Here is a 25,531-nt window from a genome sequence, read left to right as displayed (position 1 = left end):
CTGAAAGAAGTCTCCATCTGTCTGGGGTCACAAATGCCTTTGAAGATTTGACGAAGGCTAGGAATCTGCTCTTTGGAAAAGCATTAATGTGCGTGTGCACTCCCTTATTCAGTGTAAGATTTTGGAATGTTTTCTCAGGGTACTTATGTGGAGGTGGTATACAGTAGGTACTTAATAAATACTGTGTGGCTCTGAGCCTGCTCCCCTGGACCTTAGGCTTCACCTTACCACTGACAGCACTGTGGGCTCACAGCTCAGTGTGGAACACCAGGTACCAGGCCCTGTTCTAATCCCGATTAATCTTCCTAACAACCTTTCCGGGTAAATACTATTATTAGGCTGAGCCTTGTGAAAGTGTCAATATTTGACCACAAATATTTGACCTACAAAAATGGCAATTTCATTTCATCAACCGAATATTATCCCTATTTTTCACATGAAAAATGGTAGCATGAGAAAGGTTAAATGACCTACTCCAGGGGTCACAGTAGCTACTCCAGGGCAGAAGTGGGGTTTGAGCCCTGGTTGCCTGGCCAGAGTCTATTCCACTCTACCAGTGTCTTCCGATGCTTCCCCTACCTGTCTCCTGGAATAGGAAGTTAACTCACTGGGGCCAGAAACTTCAGAAGGCAGGACCCCCATGAGGGGAATTTGCTGAGCTGGAGCTGGGTGAGACTCTCTGGAGGCAGTCTTTAGAAAATAAGGGCTGTTGTTTGCATGATTTATGACTGCAGGGTCAGCAACTGTCATCCTGAACCCAAACAGGAAATTCAAGATGAGGGAGGAGGAACCAGGCATTCAGAGACCTGGTGCATCCCAAATCTGCCTGGAATAATGGTCATGAATAAACTGTGTGATAAGGCTGACTCCAGGGTCAATCACTATTGATCCAGCTGTGTACCCTTGGGTAAGCTGCTTAACCTCTCTGTGCCACTTTTTTCATCTACAAGATGGGGCTAATAAACATTACCTACTTCCTAAGGGGACTGCAAAGATTACAAGAGCAGCTTTGTAAAGGACTTAGTACAGAGGCTGACAAGTAGAAAGCACTGAATAATTGTTAGCACTTATAAAGAGTTGGCTATTATTAAAGATTATTACAAAGTACTTCAATATCCATTAATTCATTTAATCCTCAGGAATGAAAGAAATATAATTCCTGCTACTTCCAGAAAATGAAGCTGGGTTGAGAGGTCGGCTGAGTTCCCCAAGGTCGCCTAGCTGGCCAGTGGGGGCGGGATGAAAAACCCAATTATTCCCCCTGGCTCCACAAGTAGAACTGCAAGCTTTGGTATCATTCAGTACCTGCAGAACCATGGAGAACACAAGCCTGTGACTGTGTCGGTGACACACCTCTGGGCCTCACTGCCCCGGCCACACAGGCTGCAGCTGCTGTGGGATGATGGGACTGGGGGTGGGGGGAAGGAGGGGGCTTTGAGAAAAACAAAGTCCGACTGAGACACAGGGCGTACGTAGGAGCTTGTGCTTTGGAACGTGTTGATCTCAGAACAAATCCTGGGGTCTATTTTTAAAATAAATCCCTGCTGTCACCTGTTTCCTTGTTACCGACTCAAGCTCCAAATACTGATGCTCCCGAATGGCTCCAGGTGACAGACATGCCAGCACATTTTATTCAGGCTCAGTGGGGTGTAGACAGCATGATGTGGCTAAGGGGGTGTGCCCTGGAGCCAGATGCCCTGGGGTTCATGCCCTAGCCCCTGCCCTGAGCAGCTGTGTGAGCTCTCTGTGCCTCAGTGTCCTCAGACTCCAGCGGGAAATGATTAGGACTAAATGAACAAATACAGGCACAGCACTATGCCAAGCCCTGGCATGCAGAACACAACAGGTTGAGCTACATCTCTGATCATGATTTTATTACTTGGGGGCCAGGAGCGGGTGATGGAATTCATGGCTTTTATTTTTAACGTAGAGGTGATTTTTATTTCTGTGTGGTTAAAATTGTCCTCCTTTTTTCTTACGATCCTTTTGTGCCTTTTTTTTTTTTTTTTTTTTGCTTCAAAAGTCCTTTTCCTCCCACGGATCAGTTAAAGAATTACCTAAATTATCTTCTGGAAATGTTAATGGTTTAATTATTTTTACATTTCTGTCTAAAGTGATTTTTAAACCCAGGAACTTTTATTCCAAATTAAGTCTTGCCCGGAGGGTGAATACCTAGAACTCTCCGACTCAGCTCTTTTCTTGCACATCCCAGCCTGCAGTGCACCCAATGACTTTGCTTTCAAATCGAGTCAGACTCCCGCCACTGCCTCCCAGGTCTGTCCACCGTCACAGTGTCCCTAGGTGATTTCCCCAGCCACCTTGTGGGTCCCCCTGCTTCTGTCCTTGCCTGGCACATACCAATTCCTTTGGGCTCCTCAGAAGACACCAGGTAAGGGGACCACCAACAGCCACACTGCAGCCAGAGAAGTCTCCTCAAAACTGCCACTCAGAACATGGCACAATTTTGCTAAAACACTTGGAGTGGCTCCTTGTTTCACGCAGAGTAAAAACCAAGAACCTGTGCTGTGACCTGTACTCCTCCCTCTCCTGCTGCTCACTTTGCTCCAGGCACACTGGTCTCCTGGCTGTTCCTGAAACCTACCAGGTATTTTCCTGCCCCAGGGCCTTTGCACTGGCTGTCCCTACTGCCTGGGATGCTCAGGTATCTCTAGAAAGCTCGCTCCCTAGCTCCTTTGTATCTGTTTAAAGGAATCTCCCAATGAGGCCAGCCCCAGTGCTTCAATTTCAAGAGGCAATTCTGACCCTGGCAATTCTCAATTCATCACCCTGTTCTGCTTTTCCTCCATAGCACTGACAATTTCTAATATATACAGGCTTCACTTATTTATCATGTGTATGTGCTTATTCCCTGTCTCTCCCACAGGGGCAGGGACTTCTGGTTTGTTTACTAGAATAGTGCCTGGAACTCGTAGTAGGACACAACAGATTGGTGACAAATGAAGGGCTGTTGGTTGTCCCCTTACCTGGTGTCTTCTGAGGAGCCCTAGAGTACCCTGTTGAGAATAGTTTGAAAAGCTATATCGGGAAAATTTGGGAAATATTGGGAAAATTTGTTGAACGGGCAGGAATGAGGACTAAAGTTCTCCTTCCTGACCCCCTCTTTGTTCCCCCAGATGGTTGGTTCTTGCCAAAGTCAAATGGAGAGAAATCTATGACTTGCTTTTCTTCTACTTGCTCCCTGGGAGGGAACATTTGCTCTGAGAATGTTTTATGTCCCCATCCTGGCCTCAGGAAGGATGGGACAGGGTAAGGGGTGGCTGGGGGGCTCATCAACTCATTCAACTCGCATCTTTATTCTGCCAGTGTGTCCCTGCCTACTCTGTGCTGGGCACCAGCCTGTGCTGGGGGGCATGTGCATGTCAGACACGTCTGCAGGTCTCCAAGCGTTCCCACCCCATGGAGAGGCGGGGAAAAGGCCATCACAAGTGGCCAGGTGAGGATGCGCTGTGCCAGCACCTGAGAGGGCCCCGAATCCAGGCCAGGGGATTTCTCAGAGGGTTTTTCATGTGATGAGGCCCGAGTGCTGGTAAGAATCTCACAGGTAAAGAGAAAGGGGAGAGTGGCCCAGACAGTGCAATGGCAGCTACCGAGGTGAACATGAACTTGGCTCATTTAAGGACTTTCATTCTGGCTGCAGCAAGGTGGGAGGCAGAGGGAGAGGCTGGAGGACTGAGTGGAGAGCAGGGGTGCCGGCCGCTGGTGTACGTACTGTGGCCACTGGTGTAGTGCTGCAGCTTGTCCGTGTACTCCGAGTCAGCGCGCTCAAACCCCCGTCTTCTGGAACAAGAGCAAAGGGCTGGAGCCACCTGGAGACACCCGGGGGAGCTGGGAGCCAGAGTGGGTGATAGGGAGAGGGTACGCAGGCCCTGGGAACCACACCCCTGCCAGAGGGTTCCCTGCCTACCCCTGGCCCAGCAGCCATACCCTTCCTGGCCTCACTATTCCTTCTTACCCTCCCATTTCGAGTCCAGGCTCAAGCAAAGTCAGCCCCCAGTTATGACCTCCAGGCCCCAGAAACCCGGGGGGCTGCTGCCCATCTGCCCATCTGCCCCAGTCTGTCCTAAAGTGAGCAACTTTTTAAGGAAGAGTCTCTCTTCGTATTAAACCAGCAGAAGCCGAGGAATCCATCCTGCCTTCTCCCTTTTCAAATACGGCACCATTTCCCCACCTCCTCCTGACTATGTCCTCTCCCATCTTTCCAGCTACCTCTGCCTGGAGGCCTTACCTGGGCTCTATAAGTTCCCATCCAACACTCTGCTCTGATGCTATGCATGAAGGGGCTTCAACTCGTGCAGAAAGCGGGGGCATACTGCACTCCCTCCCACTACCCCCTTCGTTCCCAGCGCCCTGCCGTCTTCCTGCCCACTGTTCTGAGACATTCCTTCATGCCGAAGTATCAGTGTCTCACTGTGCCTCTCCCCTGAAGAGAGGACTTGTCAAGGACGATGTCTGACCCAAAGGGATGGACGGATGGCCGCTGGGTGGCGGGAGGCTATCCAGGCCCACCTGAGCCTTCACTGCTCCTGCTGGAGACAGGAAGGCTTCCTCCATTACCCAACACTGTTTTGGAATGGCTGGACAGAACCCCCCGACTGGCTGGGCCCGGGGGGGCCCAGGCGACACCCACCCACCTGTTACAGACGATAGCGATGACGACCACGGCGATGAGGAAGACCAGACCGGCCACGGAGGAGCCGATGATGAGAGGCAGCTTCTCCTGGATGCTTGTCTGGTACTCGGCTGGGGGGAAGCACAGCACGAGCTCTCAGCCTGGGTCTGGGGGGCCTAACACCTCCCACCCTCCACCCTGGTCTTCTGGGCTCGCCAGGCCCTGTTCCTACTCCTGACAAAGCACCTATCATGTGCCCAGGTGGGAAACACTGTCAATCATCCACCAGTCCACAAACAGCACTAACCTTCAACTTCTCATCTCCAAAATGGGCATAATAGCAACTATATCTCAATGTTGACATGAAAGCCAGCAACTGAATAAGCTCACACATATAGAGAAGCTGTTAAGGACACAGACTCAGGCCAGACAGTGACACTTACTGGATTTGAATCCCGACAATGTCACTTACCATGGGTGTGATCTCTGGGAGAGTAACTTACCTCTCTGTGGCTCAGTTTCCTCATCTGTAAAATGGGGAGAATAATAGTTCCCATCTCATAGGATTGTTCTATAACACACTTAACAACTCACGGCACACTGTGATCAGCAGGGAACGCTAGCTCCAATGTTTTTGAGTGTGTCTTATGTCAGTTACACCATGTGTCTTGTTTGATTTTCAGCCTTACGATGAATAATTATATGATGTATAATTATACCATTTTACAGATGAGGAAACTGAACTTAATGAGGTCATGACTCACCCGAGGTCACACAGTTAGAAAATGGCCAATGCACTTGAAGTCGGGTCTGTGTGACCCCAGGCCATGGGCTTAAATTGAGATGATGTGTAAAATGCTCACAGCATTGGCCTGAGTTCTTGGAAACCATGTCATGCTGTCAACATCATCATTGTTACTTATTATTATTATTACTTCTCATTTGCTCCATGACCACATAGGGACTATGTCAGTCTGGGTCCTTGGCACCGTCACAGGTCCTTGGCACCTGCCCAGCATAGGGCAGGGACCTAGTTCATAGTTACTAAATTAGTAAAGAAAGGATCTGGGGACAGTCCCCTAGTTCCCAGGTCAGTGACACTTACTCAACTGGCAAAAGGGCCTAGAGAGGTGACATATACTGGCCATGAGGAAGAGGGGTGGGGGGTGGAGCTTGTTGGAAGATGGTAGACCCAAAGGGAGGGTTTTTGTGATAAGACAAGAAAATATAGGTCCAGGAGCCACTGAAATGTTCAACCAGGTCAAGACCGAGGTCCACGCTCAGTGATTGATGCAGATGCTAAGAAGGGATGCTAAGGTCTGGTTATAAGTAAAGCTGCTTGGAGCTTAGCTCATTAGTAAAAGGTCCCCCAGACTCACGTCAATGACGACTATGACCTTGATTGCTATTTGGCAAATGTTAACTAAGTGTGGACCCAGTGCCACCCCTGTGCCAAGCCTAATACCTTTATCCCCCACACTTATGCCAGTTTCATGACAATGACAATGAGATAGTTTATCATGCCCATTTTTAGATGAGAAAACTGAGGCTCAGAGAGGTAAGGGTGAGTTGCTCAGGGACCCATAGATGGGGCTGAATCAGAATTGTGATTTCTATCACTCAAGCACCAGAACTCACACTCTAACTGTGGGCCCAACAATTATTGAAGAAGGATTATTAAAGCACAGGTGGTCCCATACAGGGAGACACATAGCACATGGGCTGCAGCCTTCCCTTTTCTTGCTCACTGCAGACATTACTAATCCATCCCAGGACTTCTTCCAGCTGAACTCAGATGTGTCTTCAAAATTCTTTTCAATCCCACTCAAGTCATTGGAGTAGCATATGAATAAGATATATTTGGTCTCTCAGACTGAACATAATACTTTTAAAGATGAGAAAAATTCGGACCAGGCCAGGGAGGGGACTTGCTCAGAGGGGCTCTGCAAGTTAGGGCTGACTTGATGGTAATGGAGGAGCCCATATCCTTTCTAGCCACAGAAACGGTGCCTGCCTGCATGGTACACAGAGGTTTTCTAGCCAGGAGGGGTACACGGGGGGGATCAACATCCAGAAGAGGGTGTGCCTTTCTGATTTGCACTTTATAGGAATGGGGGCCCATGAGTTTGCCCTGATTGTAGTCAGCGCCGTCCCCAGCCCCTGTGGGAGCGGCTTACCTTCTGTCATGGTCTGGAAGTACATCTTGCCGCTGTAGCGCCCGTAGCCCGCCACGGTGCGAGCCCGCACCTGGAAGACATAGATGGCGCCGGCTTTGAGGCCCTGCACAGTGACCGTGTTGGTGGGGCTTTTTATGGCTGTGGCGTTGTACTCACTGAGCTCCTGCCGAGGAACAGAGAAGACAGTTAGCGAAAGTGTTGTCCACAGCGGGCCCAGAGCCACCCCCTGCTTGGGCCACCTGCCAGACCTGCCCACTTGGGTCTGGCTATCAGGTGAACATATGTGGTTCTTAATTCTTCACTCCCTCCCTGTAATTGAGTTACATGCCCACACCTTTGACATGAGATTTTGCAACATTTCCTGTGAAAGGAAAGGCCAGAGGATGTATCTCTGCTTCGTGGATACAGAATTTGTCCATGTGACTTGCTTTAGCCATAGGAATATTCTAGAGGATGTGATACAAACAGAGTCTTTATATGTGCTGTTGATTTGGTTTGGCCTCTTGTGCTTCTGTCATCTGCTAAGGGGGAGGAGGGTGGGTAACCTGGGTAACAGCTGGTTCCAGAATAAGAAACATGTGGAGAAGACCTTGACCTAACTCCTAGGTTGGAATAGAGCCTGAATTGACCCACAGACACAAACCTGTGAGTAATAAAAGTAGCCCCTTGTTAGCCATTGGCCTTGGGGGATTACAGCAGCTGCTGACACACAGATGGAGTGGGCACTGTACAGATCTTGAGGACTGGACTGTGAGTTGCCAGAAACAGCAGAAGAGGGTGCACCTTATTCACTTCTGCACCCATGTTCCAGCCCCTGGCCTCCACCAGGTAGGAAGAAGGACCCTAGTTCAGCCTCAGTGTACTTGAATGAGGCAAGAATTAAGGCCCAGAAAAGGAAAATGATGCTCAAGATCACACCTATCAGTTGCTTTGGGACTCAACACCAGGCTCCCATGTCTTTGGGAGCCAGCACCTAATGTCCCCACCTTTGAGGGATATGGAATGCCAACCCTGGCCTCCTGAGCACTGCCCAGGGTGATGGGAGCGGCTGGGACAGAATGGGGTACAGCTGCTGCAGTGGGTGTGGGGTTATGGATGCTCACCAACCTCAATGATGCTCGTTCAGGCATCTGTCAGCACCCAGCAAACCTCCCCTAGACGCCCTCTTTGCACTGGACCCTGGGCTGGGCCCTGGGGAGCCACAGGTGTTGAAGCACAGGCCCTGACCTCAGAGAACTCTGTTCAGAAAAGCAAACAGTGTGGAGAGCTCAACCCTTGGAGAATCATGAGCTCCTATGAGAAGCTGATGAAAACTATGAACCCTTATGCAGAAAAGCGCACACCTGATTGTATATGTCAGTCACGTACGAGTTGAGGTACACAGAAGCCTTGAAAGCTCTTGCAGTAATTAGGTTCGGTGTGAGCTATGTTATTGCGGGTATTATAGTATAGATGTTAGGGCCACATGTGGGAGCCAGACTTTCTGGGTTCAAATCCTGACTACTACTTATCATCTTTGGCATCATGGGCATGTTCCTTATGTTGCCTTGCTTTCTTTTCTTCACCTATAAAATGGGGATAATAATAACAGCTACCTCAGGGGTTATTTAGAGGAGAAAATGAATTAACAGGTATAAAATGCTGACACTGGCAGAGTAGGCATAACGAATGGGGAGCGAGTGACCCTGCCTGGGTGAGGATAATAGTAAAAGTCAAGGAAAATTCTCTGGGGCAGTTGGGGGAACTGGAGAGGTATCTTAGAGGACAAACACAAGTCACCCAGGCAAAGAAGGGGGAGGGCGTTCCTGGCAGAAAGAGCAGCAGATATAAAGGCAAGGAGGTGAGAGCTTGAGATGTAGGGGCTTGAGAAGGGACTCACTTGCCAGTGCCTTCCCCCACCCACACCCAGGGCAGCAGCAGATAGGAAGTCTCTTTCCTGAGCCAGATCATCTGTCCCCTCCTCCAGAAAGCCTTCATGACCTCCCAGCCAGATGCACTCTCCCTCCTCCGAGCTCTGGCCCACTGGCTGTGGGTGCCACAGAGGGGATTCCACTACATCTCTTCTCCCTGGACCCAGGTTTATTTAGCCCTTTGATTATGAACTCCTGAAGGAGGGGCTGTGTTTTATTTCCTCTAAGAAGCACAGGGTCCTGCACGCAGAGCCCTTCCCCAGGGTGCATAGGGCACGGGCTCTACTCCTTAGCCTTTGTGATCTGTCTTTTTCCAGTCTCTCCTGTCACACCCAATTTCTTCCCTTTTCCCTGGCAGGGCTGCCATATTTAGCAAACAAAAGATGCTTAATTAAGTTTGAAGTTTGGATGAACAATGTATTTTTTTTTTTTAGTGTAGGTATATCCCTTGCAAGATTTGAGACATACTTATCATAAAAAATTAAAAATCGTTTTCAGGGCCTCCCTGGTGGCACAAGGGGTTAAGATGCAACCTATGAAGCTATCTGCAGCCACTGCAGCATGAATTCAATCCCTGGCTAGGGAGCTACCCACATGGAGCAGCAGACCTCTCCTGACTCGCCTGCTGCTCCCCTCAGCAGTGTATTTCAGTCAATCTGCCTGTTCTGTTCCCCACTCTGTCTGGTGAATACTCTCATCCCCCACACATCTAGCCTGTACCTCAGTTCTTATATGCATAAATAAATAAATCTTAAAAAAATAGTTTTCAGATAGAACCAGATGTTTTGTCTTTCATTTGGCAATTGTACCATCCCTAAATATGCTGGACTCCTGCAAGCGCTGTTGCCCATCTGCCTGGCAGTTCATCATTTAAGACTCAGCACCAGGACCTCCCTGGTAGTGCAAGGGGTTAAGGCTCAGTACTATCAAGCTATCACCAGCCACTGCAACATGAGTTCGATCCCCGGCCAGGGAGCTACCCACGTGGCACAGCCACCCTCTCCTGTCTCGCACACTGTTCCCCTCAGCAGTGTATTTTAGTAGATCCACCTGTTCTGTTCCTCACTCTGTCTCTGGTGAATCCTCTAAACCCTGCATCTATGGCCAACACCCCAGTTCTTGTATGCATAAATAAATAAAAATAAATCTTAAAAAAAAAGACTTTGCACAAGCAGCACCTCTGTTGGGGAGACTTCCCAAATGTCCCAGCTAGAGGTTGCAGGTTCAGTGTCTGCTCTAAACACCTACACCTATTATTCTGATATACACCTGTCTTCTCTAAGGACTGTAGGTTCTCCAAGAGCAGGGATCTTGTCTCCCTCACACACAATAGACGCTTACATGAAGAATGAATGAATGTCAATTGATTTAAAATCTCCAACCTGGTATGTAGTACCAGGCTTGGCCACTAGGTGCCACCATCCAATATGGGATCTGCATGGACTTGAAAAGGGGCTGGATTCTGCAAATTGGGTGGGTCCCCCGGTACAGAGGCTGTAAGTTTCAAGTTCCCAACTGTAAGAGGGAGATGGGAAGTAGCTGCTGGTAGCACAGATGCCTGAGGAGAGCAAGGAACCAACCAGGGCACAGGACAGAGGAAGGGACTGGAAGCTGTTTCAAACGTAGTTCTTCCACTTGCATTGCAACCTTGGGAATGACCCCTCACTTACATCTCTGAGCCCTGCTTTCTATTCCAGAAAATGGAACAATAAATGCCAGCCTGTTGGGGTTGTTATGAAGATAAAATTTGATCAAGTAGTGCTGGGTACTTTGGAGATGCCCCAGAGCTATCAGCTCCCTTCCTGTCTCCCCTCTCTCAATAAGGATTAACACCAACAGCTGCTGGGGAGAAATCTCATGTGAATCCTCTTGTCCTTGGGATGAGTCCTCACCCAGAGATGAAGGGTCAGAGAGGCTCTCGGTGCATTTCTTAAGCCCGCTGAGCCCTGTCTCCTCTCTGAGCTGGGCCAGCCCACCAGGGACTGCCAGGGTGGTTGTGGAGCCTCAGTAAGAAAAGTGGGTGAAGCCTTGAGCGGTAGATGCTGGCTCTCGCGGTCACAGTTATCAGCACACAGGAGGACCACAAAGGGACAAAGCTCTCTTGTGACACTGCTCCATTTACGGGGGGACACCTGGACACAGCCTGGACTGGCGTGGCTCCCCGCTCCCTCCCCAGCCTTCCTTCCTCTGCCTGGAATGTCCTTCTCATCCCTTCTGCCAAATGCAAATCTGTTGAATAAACACCTCTATGTGGCCCACGGGTTGTCTGCCACAGGTGGCCTCACAAATGACTCTCCTTAAGCTCTTGGGAGCCAAAGGCACCAGGAACCTGTGTGCTTTGGTGCAGCTGCTAAAGGGGGTCACAGCCTCCGGGTCACCAGAGTTGGTGGAGACGGCCAGCCCGGGTCTGGCTAACTCCATCCGTCAAAGGTATCCAGAATCCCTCCAGCAAAGCGGCTGTCTGCTCTGGGCTCCCTACAGGCTGGGAAATCCCAGTGGGGCTGGGGAAAGGCCAAACAGAGTGGGTTCCCCAAGGGCCCTTTCTAAAGAGGGAAAGGAGTGGGAATGAAGGTGGGGGTAGGGCCCCGACAGGCCTCTTAGGCCTCGCCTCTGGCTTCCCTACCTGGGAAGATCTGGTTCATTCATTAAAGAAATCAATCTCAGGCAGCAGGAGGATTCCGAAGTGTTAGGTAAGAGCCGGCTGTGGATTTGTCAGAAATAACTTCCCGACGGTGGGGCTGACTCGGAGAGACAGAAGTGGTGGCTGGGATGTCACAGCCTCGCCAGAGAGGTCAGGGACAGGGACCATCCTGTTCTCCTCCCCCCTCTGCTGGCATCTCCTCCAACTCTTTCATCAACTCTTTTCTTTCTCTCCTAAAATCTTGCCATTCCCCTGGATCCTCTCCTTCCGCCTCTGCTTCCTCTCAGCACACTCCCCTGTGTCATTACAGCTCCACCTCCCCCCACCCCCAGCAAGCCCCACACCTATACCTGCAAATCAAACCCACAGCTGCCCCAGGAAAAGGCACCCCACCCCCACAGGAGTCTTCTTTCATACTCCCTGGTCCCCCGACTTGCAAAATACTGTCTGAATCAGCTGACTTCTCACCCGCCCCCCACCAGTCCCCTATTCCATGCCTTACCGGTGTCCCCTGAGAGACTAGCACAGGGTCCACCTGTGTCCCTGGGGCAGCCCTGTGGCCTGTTTTCCACATAGCAAGCTACAGGGACCTTTAAAGTAATGTGAGTCAAATCACAATATCCCAGAACCTTCTGATGGCTTTTGATCATACTCCAGATTCCATGGCTTAGAGGCCATCACAACCTGTCACCTTCCCCACCCTTTCCCCCTGCTGATCTCTCTTGTTCACGTCACTACTGCCATCTGGCCTTCTCTCTTCCCTGAATGCCGCCAGCACATTCCTGCCCCAGGGTCTTTGCACAGGCGGTGCCTGTCAACTGGAATGATCTTGCTTTTATCATTTGTCTAACTGGTGGCACCTACCATCTTTCAAGCTCAGCTCAAATACCCCCTGGATGAAGACGTCCCCTCACCCATGCCAGGATTATGGGCCTCTCCTTGGTTCCCCATGGGACTTTTGCTGGCCCTTCTGTGATTTTCGCCACATCTTGTCTCTAGGCTGTGTCTGACGTGGTCTTTGTCCCTGGACTGTGGAGTCCTGAGCCCTGCGGGTGCGTTTGGTTGACTGCATTATGCCCTGTACCCAGCTCAGGGCCCATTGGAAAGTTGGTGACAGTGAGTATTGACTGAATCCGTGTCCATCTCCCTGCTAGCAGGTGCCAGGCCCCTCTGCCTGCAAGGAAGGACTGACAGGAGAGGCGCCATGTGTCCCCTCAGCCACAGCTCAGGCTTGCTTCTCTCCTGCATTTGTGCCTAAGACCCCCCATCAGCGTCTAGTCTGCGAACCTCTTCATGCATGTCTGGGAGAAAACTGGGGGCAGTAGGCAGGTGAACACAACAACACAGGTCCAAATCCTTGCTCTGCTCCTCAGCAACAGTCTCTGTGCCTCAGTCTCCCTGCTGGGGTGACAGGCACTGCGTGAGGATGAATGAGATGATGGAGGGGGCACCTGCATGGGGAGCGGCCACGAAGTGTGAGCAGGTGGTGACCACGGCTGCCCTGGGCCTGCGGGTCCTGCCCCCGGCAGCGGCCTGGGGATGCCTGGGCAGTGGCAGAAAGTAGGACAAGATGCCTCCTGGTTCCATCCCCGCCGGCCCCTCCGGCCCCTCCCATCTTGGTAGGAAGTGGGTCGTGGGCAGGACCCGCGCCGGATTCCTCATTTCCGCTCCTGTCTTCGGGGACCAACACTTCCAGTTTCATTTAATCATAAAGCTTCTTAATTAGGCTTTTTTTTTTTTTCCTTTTTGAATTCTGAGTGCTGTTCCTGCCAGAGGGAGTGGAAATGCAGCTTCTACCAGGCTGCAGGGCCTGGGTCTTCCTGGGCCCAGAGAGGTCAGCGTGGATACCAGGGATGCCCAGCTCTCTGGGGCCCTCGAGGGCTGGCACTGCTACCCTCACATCCCTGCTCCAGAAAACTCCTCTTGAGCAACTACGGTGGGCCAGGCTGGGGACACGGGAGAAATAAGGCAAGGTCTTAGCATCTAGCTCCATGTGGAGTGTAAATACCTAATGACTCACTTTGCTAAGACAATTGTGCTCAGTGCTAAGGAGAAAGGTGAGGCGCAAGGAGGAGGCTTCCAACAGGGCCTGCGTTGGTAGGGGCAGTGAGGGAGGGCTTCCCTAAGGAGGTGATACTTAAGTGGGATTCGAAGGGATGAATCATTGCTGAGCAGGTACAGGTGAGGACATAATTCACTCACCTCTCCATCTAGGCATCCAGCCTTCCATCCAGCCCTCTTTTTCATTCACAGCCCCCCTTTTTGTTCATAGCCCCTGTCCTATTGCTTCTCTCTCTCTCATTCACAAAATTCCCTCACTCCTCGTTCACAGCCTACTGGAGGAGACACCAGCTCCCATGCCAGCTAGAGATGCATAAAGGGGGGTCAGTGCAGGGCAAGAAGATGTCCACTCCCAGCAGAGGGAGATCTGGGGGGGACCCTGCAGAGGCTGACTGGCAGAGATGAGGGGAGGGCAGAAGGGACCGGAGACATGAAGACCAGGGCTGTGCAGCGGCCTCCTATGAGTGGTCTGCGGTGGCACAAGGCACCAAGGAGCATTATTCATTCACCCAGTATTTATCCTCGGCAGGGGACCCAGGGCACTGGGGAGAAGGCGGTGTACAGGACAGACATGGTCCATGGCTTCTCGGATGCAATGCTTTGAGGAGGGGTCTCAAGCACACAAAACTATCTGGGTGGTGTTTGTGGAGCCCCTGAGGCTCCCAGAGTTGGGCTGCTCCAGCAGTTAGAAGCCCAAGCTGGGTCTCAGAAAGTGGGGCTCCAGCAGGACTAGTTGTCTCAGTCCTTGGGGAGAGCCTCTCCCACCACTCCCCAGTCCCACTGGGCCCGCCCGCTGCAGAAGTCCTTCCTACAGTTATTTACACTTTAGCGTGAATGGCAGCCCAGCGACATCTTCCCCAGGGGCCCTGGCAGTCTCTGTGCAGCTGTTTGGTGCCCCAGGGAGCAGGTAAGAAAAGTCACCAGTCAAAAGTGTTTCCTGGGTTCCTGATGTCCAGCTGCTCGGCTGCTCCCCCCACCCTCAGCTCCTGCGCGGCCCCGCAGCCAGACGTATTGAGCTTACACGGTGCAGGCAGGCAGGCAGAAGAGGCAGGCAGGGGAGGCTGCTGGGGGCCAGGCAGCGTGCTGGGGCTGTGCCTGCCTTTCTTATGGATCCCACAATCCCCACACAGGTGGAAACTGAGGCTTGGAGAGACCAAGATGCCTGCCCAAGGTCACACAGCTGGTGAGGGATGGAGCTGGGATTTGCACGTCTGGCTTCTCACTCCTGGCCCGGTCTTCCTTCTTCCACACCAGTGACTTCCAGCCCAGGGTCCCTACGTCCTAGAAGTCCTCCGTGAGGGTCAAAGGGTGTGATTTAATAACTCAAAAACTCATCCTCTCGCCATGCACTGGACATGTGGGCAAATGAAAACTGGGTCTGAGCCAGAATGGAAGAGGAAGATCCCCTCTTTTGCCTGCACAGATACTCTTGGGCACTTTCACATCTTTGCTTCAGAAAGGGTGGAGGACTACTTATTACTTATAAATCCAGTTGTTTCAGAACATCAGGCCCACTAAAGTCAAGATGAAGGGGTCTTGATGAGGAAAGGGCTGCTTTATTTTAACAAGACGCTGAGCTGATCCCCCAGACTAAAAAGCAAGGCTCAGAGAAGTCAAGACACCTGCCGGAGATCTCACAGCGGGAAAAGCTGAGCTGGCAGGAGAGCCTGACTCTGCAGCCGGTGCTCTTTCAGCGGCACTGGCGTGTTTCCTCTTACAGGATGGCAGAACCCCAGGCCCCAGCCAAGGAGGGAACTTCAGGAGCTGGGGGTGGGGCTGACACACTCCCGCGAGCAGAGGTACCTTCTCATAGTACTGAAGCTCGTAGTCCAGGATGACGCCGTTGGGCTGGTCAGGCTGCGACCATGACAGGGTGATGCTGTCCACGGTGCGGCTCACCTGGTGCATGATGGACACGGCTGATGGGGCTGGAAGAGAGGTGAGAGGTCAGGGGTTGGGCAGGCACAGGAGGGTACAGCTTCCAGGTTGATCTCGGAGGTGCTCAGACAGAGAGCTGTGGGGCCAGAGAGGGAAGCCATTTGGCCGAGGACACACAGCAGCCTGAAAACTGACAGGAGGTGGAGGGATGGGTGTAGGGCCACGAAGATGCTCCTTCAAGGGCACCTTGAGATTATAGACACGAACCCTCCAGCCCTGGGGAAGCTCAAGTCACTTCAAGTGGAGAGAGAGGCACTGGCCCCTTCTCTGGCCTGGCCGCGAGTGGGGTGGACAAAGTGTCCTTTCTCCTACAGCCTACCAGACTAGGGCATATTCTGATGTGATGGGGCTTTGGGAGAGGGACCGGGAGAGGGACGCAGAGAAGGTGGAAGATTCTTTAATTCCTTCAACAAACTCGCATTGAGTGCCCGTTATGTGCCTGGGAATAGCAGTGAATGAAGCTGACCTCCCCCAAATTCACATACAAAAATAAATCTACTGCTACTGTGGAAAACAGTTGGGGGGTGCCTTAAAAAGTTAAACATGGCTTTACCATGTGACCCAGGATTATGTACCCCAAAACTGAAGAGAGGGAGTCAAACAAATGCTTGTACAGTCAAACAAATGCTTGTACAGGGGCACCATTCACGACAGTCAAAAGATGGGAGCAACCCCAGTGCCCACGAGTGGGTGAATGGATGAACAAGTTGCGAGCTGCGCACAGTAGGACAGTATCTAGAACATGATCATAGAGGAACAAGAACTGACATACACCACAGTGTGGAAGAAGCTCAAAAACACGATCAGTGAAAGACATGAAGGTCACATATGATATGATCCCGTTTGTAGGAAATACTCAGCATAGGTGAATCCAGACAGCAGACTGGTGGTTGTCAGAAGCTGGGAGTGATAGGTTGAGGTTTTCTTCTGGGGTGATGAAATATTTTGGCAATAGATAGAGGTCTGGGACAAGCAGACGCTGTCTCAGCTAACCCAGGGGTGCCTGTAGCCTGAGGCTGACCCTGCTCCGCACCAAATCCCATTTGGCAGGAGCTCTGACCCTTGGACATGAGCATGATCGGGCAGGGGCAACAGGCCTCTTGGGAAGTCAGGGGATCCAGCTCCCCGCGGTTTCCTCTTTAGTTTCCTCCAGAGAGAGTCTGTCTTCCTTGTTCCGTCCTAGGGTGTCAAGAGAGCCCGTTCTGGAGGAGGCCCCCACTGACCACTGCATTGAGCACCGTGCACTGGGCACCGGGCTACGCCCTTGACCTGCATCTAATCCTAACAATGACCCGTGAAGCTGACTTCCTTGGGCCCATTCTACATGAGAAGCTGAGAATCAGGGTGAAGTGCTTGGTCTAAGGCCACACAGATCTAGGTGCGCCACCCATGCCTGGGGGCATGAAGCTACCCCAAGGGCTCTGAGGATTGTACTAACAACTGATAGAACCACTGACTTGATCCTCCTGGTCCGGAACTTTCTTGTTTCTTCTACTCTCGGCGCTTTCCCAAATGCTTTGCATGAGCCAACTCTTCTCAACATGAACACCAACCCTGTGAGGCTGGTGATACTATACCCATTTTCTAGAGGACGAAACAGAGGCATGGAGGTATGAAGTAACTTGCTCAAAATCATGGTTGGCAAGCATTGGGCCTGGCAATGGAACCTAGGTCCGCCCAGGTCAACTTATCCTTTCCCCTCCACTGGCTGTGACTGATAGAGGCTGGCCAAGGAGGTCTGGAAACCAGTGGGCACAGAGGGTCTCTGAGGACATCCTGGTCCAGCTCCCATCCCGTGGCTGCAAGGCCACCTCCACCCAGCTCTGCTGACTCACCTCTCCCACTGCCCACCGGCCCGCCCTGGCTCCGGGAGCTCAGCTGTTGGTGGAGGCAGGTCCCACACGGCCATGGGGGTCTGGGCCTGGTGGGCTTAGCTGGCAGGCTTGGGTTACAGGCAGCTAACCCGGCTCTGATCCCATAAGCCCCGTAACCCTGGGCGTGGCAAGGAGGCGGCATTTGCTGGGAAGATGATCAAGGCGGGCAGGAGGGGGCCAAGCTGGGCTGGCCTTTCTCCTGGAATCCAGGAGGATTAACGGCAGAGAAAAGGGAACAGCTGGATGTTCTCCCATCCCTACTGCTGCCGGCCGCCCACCCCGGGGTGTCAGGTTTCCCTCTAAGTTGGTCTTTAGGGAATTCTGGTATTTTCAATTACCAGTTGGGCATGCAGGCAGGGGGATGGGGTCAGTGGTGCCCCGTGACCCCTGCAAGGAGATGGAGCTCCAGGGAACAAGCACAAAAGAGGCTTACGGCCAAGAGGGGAAGGGGGAGGCCAGCGGGGCAGGCCTGCTTGGCTGGAGCAGGTGGTCAGGGGCCCTGCGGCCCCTGGTGAGCCCTGGGGAAGTGTCCAGTCCTTTCCTTAGCGATGTGGGCAAAGAGCCTTCCCTCTGTGTCCTCTATTTCCCCCTAAGGGCTTGAAGGGGTTGAACTCAGGGGACTCGAAGGGTCTTCTGGGACTAGGCAGGAAGTCAGGAGGCCTGTGACCCTGGCTCCTGAAAGGGTATGGATTTGGGTTTCAGCTTCGCCCCCACATCCCTGAGCTTGGAGGAAGGAAGGAGATGCCTACACTGAGCTTTCACCCTTTCACCAGACAGAAGATCCCGAGAGCTTAAAGGGAGCGGGGAGGATCGCTGGGCATTGGGCAGTCCGGGACCCCAGCCAAGCCCCAGGTTTTCAGTTCCCGCTGCCTCTGATGTCTCCCCTCCTGTTCACAGTCCCCCATCGCTCCCCACCTGCACCGCACTGGGATAAAGCCCACCTGACCTGCTCTGCGGCTGCTGCCTGGAGCCTGCCACCTCCCTCATCCCTTGCTCCCAAGAGCCACCTAAACTGGCTGCCTTTCTGTTCCCGTCACACTGAGGTCAATCCTTCCTCAGGACTTTGGCCCCATGTTCCTGGTTCCTGCCTGAAACCTCTTCCCACAGACCTTCTGTGGCCAGCTTCTCTTCTTCAGGGTCTCAGCCAAATTGCTGCCTCCTCGGAGGGCCCCCTCCACCCCACCCCGACCAGCCCTCCCCTCTACTCACTGGCCACTCGATGCCCTCTTTCTTTTCTTTATAGTGCTAACACTATCTGCAGGAGGGACCTCGTCTCTCTTGTTCAGTTTTTTATCACTAGTGCTTGGAACAGTGTGTGGCTCAGCATAGGCACTCAGTCTTTGTTGGAGGAAGGGAGGAAGACGGGCCCTTACCTTTACTACCCCCTTTAAGAAGCTGGTGGAGGCCCTGGCCTTGGGGGCTGGACCCTGGAGCAGTGGCTGTCAGCAGTAGCCGGGGAAGGCAGCATAGGTTGCTGAGAATGATCCTCCCTGCTCCTGCAGACCCCAAGCTGTGCTAGACCTGCTGCTGTAACACGGGCCTGGTCCACCCGCCAGTCTACAATACCGCGACAGTTGTCTATTACAACAAGCTTGTTCTCTGGCGCCCGTGGCGGGGACGCTTCACCTGTGACAGGACTCAGAATTTCCAGCTGACAACAGGGGAGCTGTTTGGAGCATTCTTCTCTTAAACCTGCAGCGGTGCAGTTCACTCCTAATGATCCAACTGCAGTGCTGGGTGACTCGATCAATCATAACTCTCATAACAGAATTTCCACCAATAAAACTCTTCCAGAAAATGGGTCTTGTTTCTTTCTGATAGCTCCAGGCCCTTCTGACAGTGGTGTGGACAGGAAAAAGGAAAAGCTGAGAACTGGTGTGGGGGTGGCGTCACAAAGTTGAAGCAGAGACCAAGAGCTAATTATTCAAGGCCCTGAGAAGTCCTGCAGGGGAGAAAGGCGGTTACCGTGCTTTAACTTGGCAGGCTCAATCTCATTTGGCCTTAGAACCCCTTTTCATATAATTGTCATTAATGTCTTTTGGAACTAGTTAGTGATCTGTGGAACATAAGTAGTTTGGAAAGAAAATACCCAAAACTACCGAAGCCCAGGAATGCTATTTTTTCCCCCTTGAACCTAAAAAAAGCTCCCCTCTGGGGTGGCAGTCAACTGCTCATCTGCTCATTCATTCTTCATTCAGCATAAGATTAGCAGCACCTATTGGGTGCCACACAATCAGGTGGAAACAGGGTCAAAAGTCTCCATTTTACAGATGTGGGAAGTGAGGGTCAGGTCAAGTCTCTTGCGTAGGGGGCATCAGCTCTTGGCGGCAGCGATAGGGTTGGGCCCAGGCTTACTTGACACTAAGCCGGGGTTAGTTTTTCTCCTGGTTACCTGGCCCTGTCCACAAGCAGGTGTGAGTAGGCCAGGCCCTGCACTTGGTGCTGTGGACACATTCCATCACCCACTTCCCATCTCATCTGTGGTTGCCCGGGGGACCAGGTCCTTCCCCTGAGCCTGCACTAGCAAGGTGGTAAGAGCCTGGACCTTGAATCAGGTGACCAAGGAGACCTACTTCACCTCTCTGTGCCTCAGTTTCCCCCCTGTAGAAAAGGGACAAAGGCAAGGATGTTGGGAGGTTAAGTAAAGGCCTGCATGTAAAGCACTTAGCATAGCACTTGGCCTAGGGGCCAGGGGCCATCAGCCATGTGGAGATATCTGGGTCGCTCAGGTTCTCAAATAGCATGGTGAGCAGGGAAGCGCTCAGCAAAGGCTCTTGAATGGTGGCGGTGATGGTGGTGGAAGGAAGAATGGGCTCGGCTCCCAGCTCTCTTATGTCCAGGCAACTCTGTGTGTGGCCTCAGTAAGTTCCCCCTTTCTGAGATCAGGTTCCTCATCTGTCTTCCAAATATGCCCTTTCTTTCATTCTCAAATTAGTAAAATCCTGGGTCTTGGCTAGGCAGTGGTGCCCAAATAAAATACAACATTTCCCTAAACTCTCTGGTAGTTAGTGGCCATGTGACAATGAGCTTGCAGTGAAATATAAGTTGAAGTACTGGTGGGACTTCTAGGAAGTCTCCTTTAAAGAAAAGGCCCCACCTTTTGCACTCTCCTGCTTCCATACAACTGCCTGGGACACACAGGTGATAGTTGGAGCTCTTGCAGCTATTTTGGCCCATGAGGAAGTAGCTTTGTGCTGGGGAACCTAGATCTCTGATGATTCCATGAATTTGCTTTAACCTCTATCTCCTGACATCCTTTACAAAGAAGAAAAATAAACCTATATTTTGTCTAAACCACTCTAATAGACTGATTTTATATTAATCATTTACTTCTATCTATATCCTTTGCCCTGTAATTTCGGTAGTCCCCCCTCTCTCTGATACTGGGCTTGGTCATGTGACTTGCATTGACCAGTGGGATACCAGTAAACATGGTGTAAGCAGAGGCTTGAAAAACCGCTTATTTGTTCGGCCAGGCCCCCTCCTACCTAGCAGGCAGCAGTCACCTCCAAACACACAATAAAGCCCTGAAAAAAGCCAAAGAGCTGCCGAGTGGCCAGAGGAGATGGTTCTCAAACGTAGGAACGCTCCCTGCCAAGACCAGAATAATGGCCCGGGAGACCCAGAGACTTGGTGTGCGAGATAAGTACTTCTTAACTGATATGAGGCTGGCAATACCTGCCTGCTCTGCAGAATTCTTGGGAGGATCAAAGAAAACGTGTGTGCAGAGGGCTCCACCCAGGGAGAACGTGCCCTCTCACTCTCTCTTCGTTTCCCCAGACATGGGCCTCCCCGGGGGCTCTCTGGGCCCATCTCTCTGATCCTGCCCCCAGGGAGAGGAGCAGGTGAGTACATGCTCATGTCAGTTCTAGAGACTGAGCCACTGCGTGCCCACCCCACAGGAGGGCGGGAGGATCAGAGGAGAACACGGCTGGCAGAAAGGGCTTTGGAAAGTTGAAAGTCTATTCACGAGAAAGCCATGTGGAAGTGGTGTCGTGGACAGAGGCCGTGACAGCTGGCGGACACTGGCTCTGCTGAGGGCCTGCTGCTGTACAATCTTAGAACATCTCTGGGCCTCAGTTTTCTGTTCTATAAAAGGAAGTGTTTACACTGGGTGAACTCCAAGGCCCCTGCCAATGCTGACATGTTTTAATGTAACTTAAGTTACCTTCTGGGATAGGCAGAATAATGGGCCCCAAAGATGTCCAGGTCCTAATCCCCAGAATCTGTGAATATGTTACCTTCCATTGCGAGGGACTTTGCAGATGTGATTAAGGTTTTGCCCCCTGAGATGGGGAGATTATCCCGGATTATCCAGGTAGGCCCAATCTAATCACTTGAATCCTTAGAAGAGGGGAGCCTTTTCCCAGCTGGGAGTCAGAAAACAGAGAGCTGGTGTGTGAGGAGGACACCATGCTGCTCTGTTGCAGCTTCTGACATGCAGGGAGCAGGTGTAGGAACCAGAGAGAGGCCTCTTGGAGCCCAGGGCAGCTCCTAGCTGACTGTCAGCAAGGAAACTAGCAGGGAATTCACATGGCGGTGAATTCTGCTGACATCCCAATGAGCAAGGAAATGGAAAATCCCCGAGGGCATCAGAAATGACACAGCCTGCTGACATCTTGATGAGACCCAGATGAGACTTCCGACCATTGAGCTAACTGTAAGAGAACTGTATGTCAGTTGTAGTTGTCGAGGTATTTTGTTATAGCGGCAATAGGAAACTAATACATCTTTAGATTTCATTTTAGGTCTGGCTGCCACGTATTGTTCACCTCCATGCCTCTGTCCACAGGATGGCTCATCAGGAAACCCCCGGGGTAAAGCTGGTATGACTAGAGGTGAGGACACTGGGGCTCAGGGAAGGCAGGTCACATAGCTTGGACAGGCCCCTGCTGGATGACAGCCAGTTGCGTCAGACCTGGTTTGACACAGAGTTGCCTTTCCCCCATGTGACCCACTAGGACATGATGATGGGGGAAACTTCCTAACCGGTTAGTCTACTGTTCAGTATGGGTGGCCCAAGGCTGTGTCCACCCAGCAGGCTGTGGGGGCGGGCAGGTCCAGGGGTACAGTCTGCCCCTCCTCTGCAGAAGTCAGGGGTTCAGCCAATACAGGGATGCGGATGCAGCGGCGTAATTATGCAGGCTGCCTGGTGACCACGGGCAACTCACTTGACTTACTGCCTCATTTCTTTACCTAAAGACAGGAGTCTACTAGGACCTACCTCCCAGCATTGTTGTAAAAATTCATTATTACCGATATGGGCTGGTGTCTGGCACAATAGTAAGCACTTGATGAATGTGAGCCATTATGATGATTAGAGTGAATATAGAATGATCTCTGCTATTTGAGCGCCTGCCTGATCTGGGTCGCCTGTGAAGCAGTTTGAAAACATGAGCTGAAGCTCACAGTGTCCTGCCAGGAGGGGGTGATAGCCGTGGGTGCAGGATGCAGGTGAAGGGATATGCCCAGGGCTGGTGCCATGAGCAGCCTGGCTCAGCCCAGAGCCAGGTCTGTTTGCTTGATTCCAAAGCCCAGACCCTTCCTGACCCTGGCCACCACTTTAGGACCTACAGGGGTGTGCTGTTTGGAGCTTGCTTGGGGTGAAAACGTGGGTGACACAGTTCTCAGAAGAGCCCCATGCCATTGAAAGTGCAAAGTTCAGGTCTGCATGGCTGTTGCTGCCATGACACCCGGTCTGAGTCTCTCCCCCGATGCCTACCCTGTGGCTGACCATCCTCCCTCCTGGCCCTCTCTGGGGGTGTCCTGTTTGTGTTTGACATCTTCCTATTGGAGGAGGCCTGTTTCCTCATCCGTCAAGTGGGGATACAAAGCCCAGCACAGCCTCCTTCCTCCGGGGCCCTGAGAGGACTCTTGAACGTGGGGTGGAAAGGCGTTCTGGAACAGTGGGGTGTGGCTCAAAGGTGTCACGATGACTTTATGAAGTCAGAAGACAGCTCTGGCCCGGGTGAATGCCAGGAGACTGAGCAAAGCCCAGGCACTTGTCCCAAGGAAATACTTTTTCCTTTTAAGGCAAGATATTTACATATTGAATTTAGGGTCTGATTAAAAATGTCCACTGCGAGCATTTGACAGGAAATCAAGTCCGCAACCTTGTTTTCTAGCCTTATCGTACTTGTCTATGCACAGCACGCCATGCTGCTCTGGGGCCTTTGCAAATGTTCACTGTGATGGGCCCCTGTCACAGGCCGTGAAAACCATGGTGAGAGAGCGCAGAGCCAATGTACGCCACGGAGGGGAGGTGGTGGGGGAGACAGGCAGGAAGGAAATTGTCAACAACACAAGGCTTCTATCCTCAGCCCTGGGAACTGGACACCATGATGCTGTGTGTGGGTGAACAAGTCTGAGCTAAGTCTGAAGGAAGAGAGGTTGGAAAAGCATTCCAGCCAGAGGGAACAGCATGTGCACAGGAACCCGGGGCTCAGGAGGAATAGAAAGGAAAGCTCTCCCTCCACCCTACCCTGCCTCCTCACTTTCCTCTCTTGGGATACCTTCTTCCTTACATAATTCCATCTCTGCTTATTAGAAGCCTTCCCATTCTTCAAAGCCGAGCTGAAATGTCTCCTCCTCCAGGAAGCCCTTAATGACATTTCCTTTTCCTACATCCCAGGAGAATACAATCTCCCTTACCTTCCCAACTCCTCTGTCCATGTCTCATCTTCCCAACGGGGCCATAGGACCTCAGGAACTATGGTTTCTCCAGTGTAGACCTGGAGTCACACAGTCCTTGGTCTGAGCTGAGGCCCCTTAGTACTAGGACTTTGCATAAATGAGCCGACCTTTGGGCCTCTGTTTCCTCATATGGCAGAGAGGGTTGAAGGAGTGTGGGTGGGGTGTGGCTGCAGAGCCCTGAGCTGGGCACTGAGCATCTCTGAGAGCACAAGGCTTGTCAAATAAGGTGGTTATGATCCAGAAATCCTCTGGGCTTTGAGGGCTTGAAAGGGCTTAGACAAATTTAGACTGGGCTTTCCCAATTTGTCAGATGGTTAGAAACACTGTAGCCATTTATTAGAAATGCAGATTCCCAGGGCCTACTCCTAGGGTTCTGATTCAGTAGGTCTAGGGCAGGGACCAGGAACCTGTGTTGTGATGCACAATCTGGTAGGGGAAACTGAGGCTCAGAGGGAGGGTGCGATTTTCACGAGTGATCAGTTATCCCAGTGCCTCCTCACCCAACACCCTCATGCACCCGCACCCTTTGCCAAGTAACTCTGCAGGGCCCATTCTCTGTGGACAAGTGTCCACAAGCAGAGGTGTAGCATGTATTTGTGTGGCTTGGCTTGGCCACAAGGCCCCACCACTTACCACAAGAGAAACAAGCCTAGTAGCTCAAAGAGAATAAGACAGCATGTGGAAAAACTGAACCCAACCCACATTCTGGAGTCCTGCCCAGTACTGAGAGTTTGGTGCTGAAGAGCTGAACCCTAGCTGACCCACACAGGCCAGCGAGTGAGGAAATACTGTTTGCTGCTGTTTGGGGGTCAGTTTGTAATGCAGCATTACTGCAGTAATGGCTGACTAATACATTAAGGGCAAATGAATGGCAAAGCCGGGATTCAAGCTCAGGGCCCCTGCTCCTGAGCCAGTGTGTGTTGCTCACTGCGTGTTGCCCATCCTGAGGGCTTCCTCTGACATCCTCTTCTCAGAATGGAAGCCCCTCATTTCCATTCTGCTCCATCCCTGTTCACTGGAAACGTCCAGCTCCAGCCAGAGGGGGTCCACCCTGGCTCCAGCCTCAGCGTTCCCTAAAGGATGCAGGAGTCCCAGGGAATTTTTCACTTCTCCCAGCAAAAAGAGATCCCCTCTTCCACCCCAGTTGGAAACCTAGGCTCCCCACCTCGGAGCTTTGTCAGGCTGTAGAGCTCACAGCTGGGGCTTTGTAATCTGTTAGGTGTCTTCGCCAACAGCTGCTGGCTTCTGAGGGTCCTCCCAGATTGCCTGCCTCAAGGCAGCACCATCCAGACCCCATTCTGCGCGGCCTCTAAAGCTTCCGTGCCCTGCTAGAGCTGCGGCACATGCTCACACATGCCCGCCCGGCTGGGCGACGCCACAGACATTCACCAACAAAACTACACTCCTCAGGCAAACACACTGGCAGGGCAGCCACGTTCAGACACAAACTCGTGTTCAAATGTGTGCCACCCCTCAGATTCACACATACCCATGTGCACGGATGCACGTGGAAATAAGAAGCCACACGCCTCGGACACGTGCAACCACAAACCCATGGTCACCCGAACACACACAACACAAGCACACACACTCACAAACACACTCAC

The 25,531-nt window shown here is 52.0% G+C and overlaps 1 protein-coding gene across 3 annotated transcripts in view; it reads right to left on the bottom strand.

Annotated features, from left to right (window-relative positions):
* The window catches only part of EPHB2 (EPH receptor B2), a 167,034-nt gene that overhangs the window by 10,712 nt on the left and 130,791 nt on the right, over positions 1-25,531 (bottom strand). The window contains exons 6-9 of one of the 3 annotated variants that reach the window (XM_037499933.2): positions 15,223-15,347; positions 6,808-6,970; positions 4,653-4,761; positions 3,731-3,795 (exon numbers count right to left, since the gene is read on the bottom strand). In XM_037499933.2, the coding sequence (XP_037355830.2) occupies positions 3,731-3,795; positions 4,653-4,761; positions 6,808-6,970; positions 15,223-15,347 (462 nt within the window). Of the gene's footprint in view, positions 1-3,730; positions 3,799-4,652; positions 4,762-6,807; positions 6,971-15,222; positions 15,348-25,531 lie in introns of all 3 variants that reach the window. The other 2 variants (XM_054691579.1, XM_037499934.2) reach the window with 2 other exon arrangements.

The sequence above is a fragment of the Talpa occidentalis genome, unplaced genomic scaffold (genome assembly GCF_014898055.3).
Source record: "Talpa occidentalis isolate TD23 unplaced genomic scaffold, MPIMG_talOcc4v2.1 talOcc4.9, whole genome shotgun sequence".
Lineage (NCBI taxonomy): Eukaryota > Metazoa > Chordata > Mammalia > Eulipotyphla > Talpidae > Talpa > Talpa occidentalis.
Note: the sequence above shows the minus strand (reverse complement) of the source record. Positions and strands in the feature narration are given on the sequence as shown.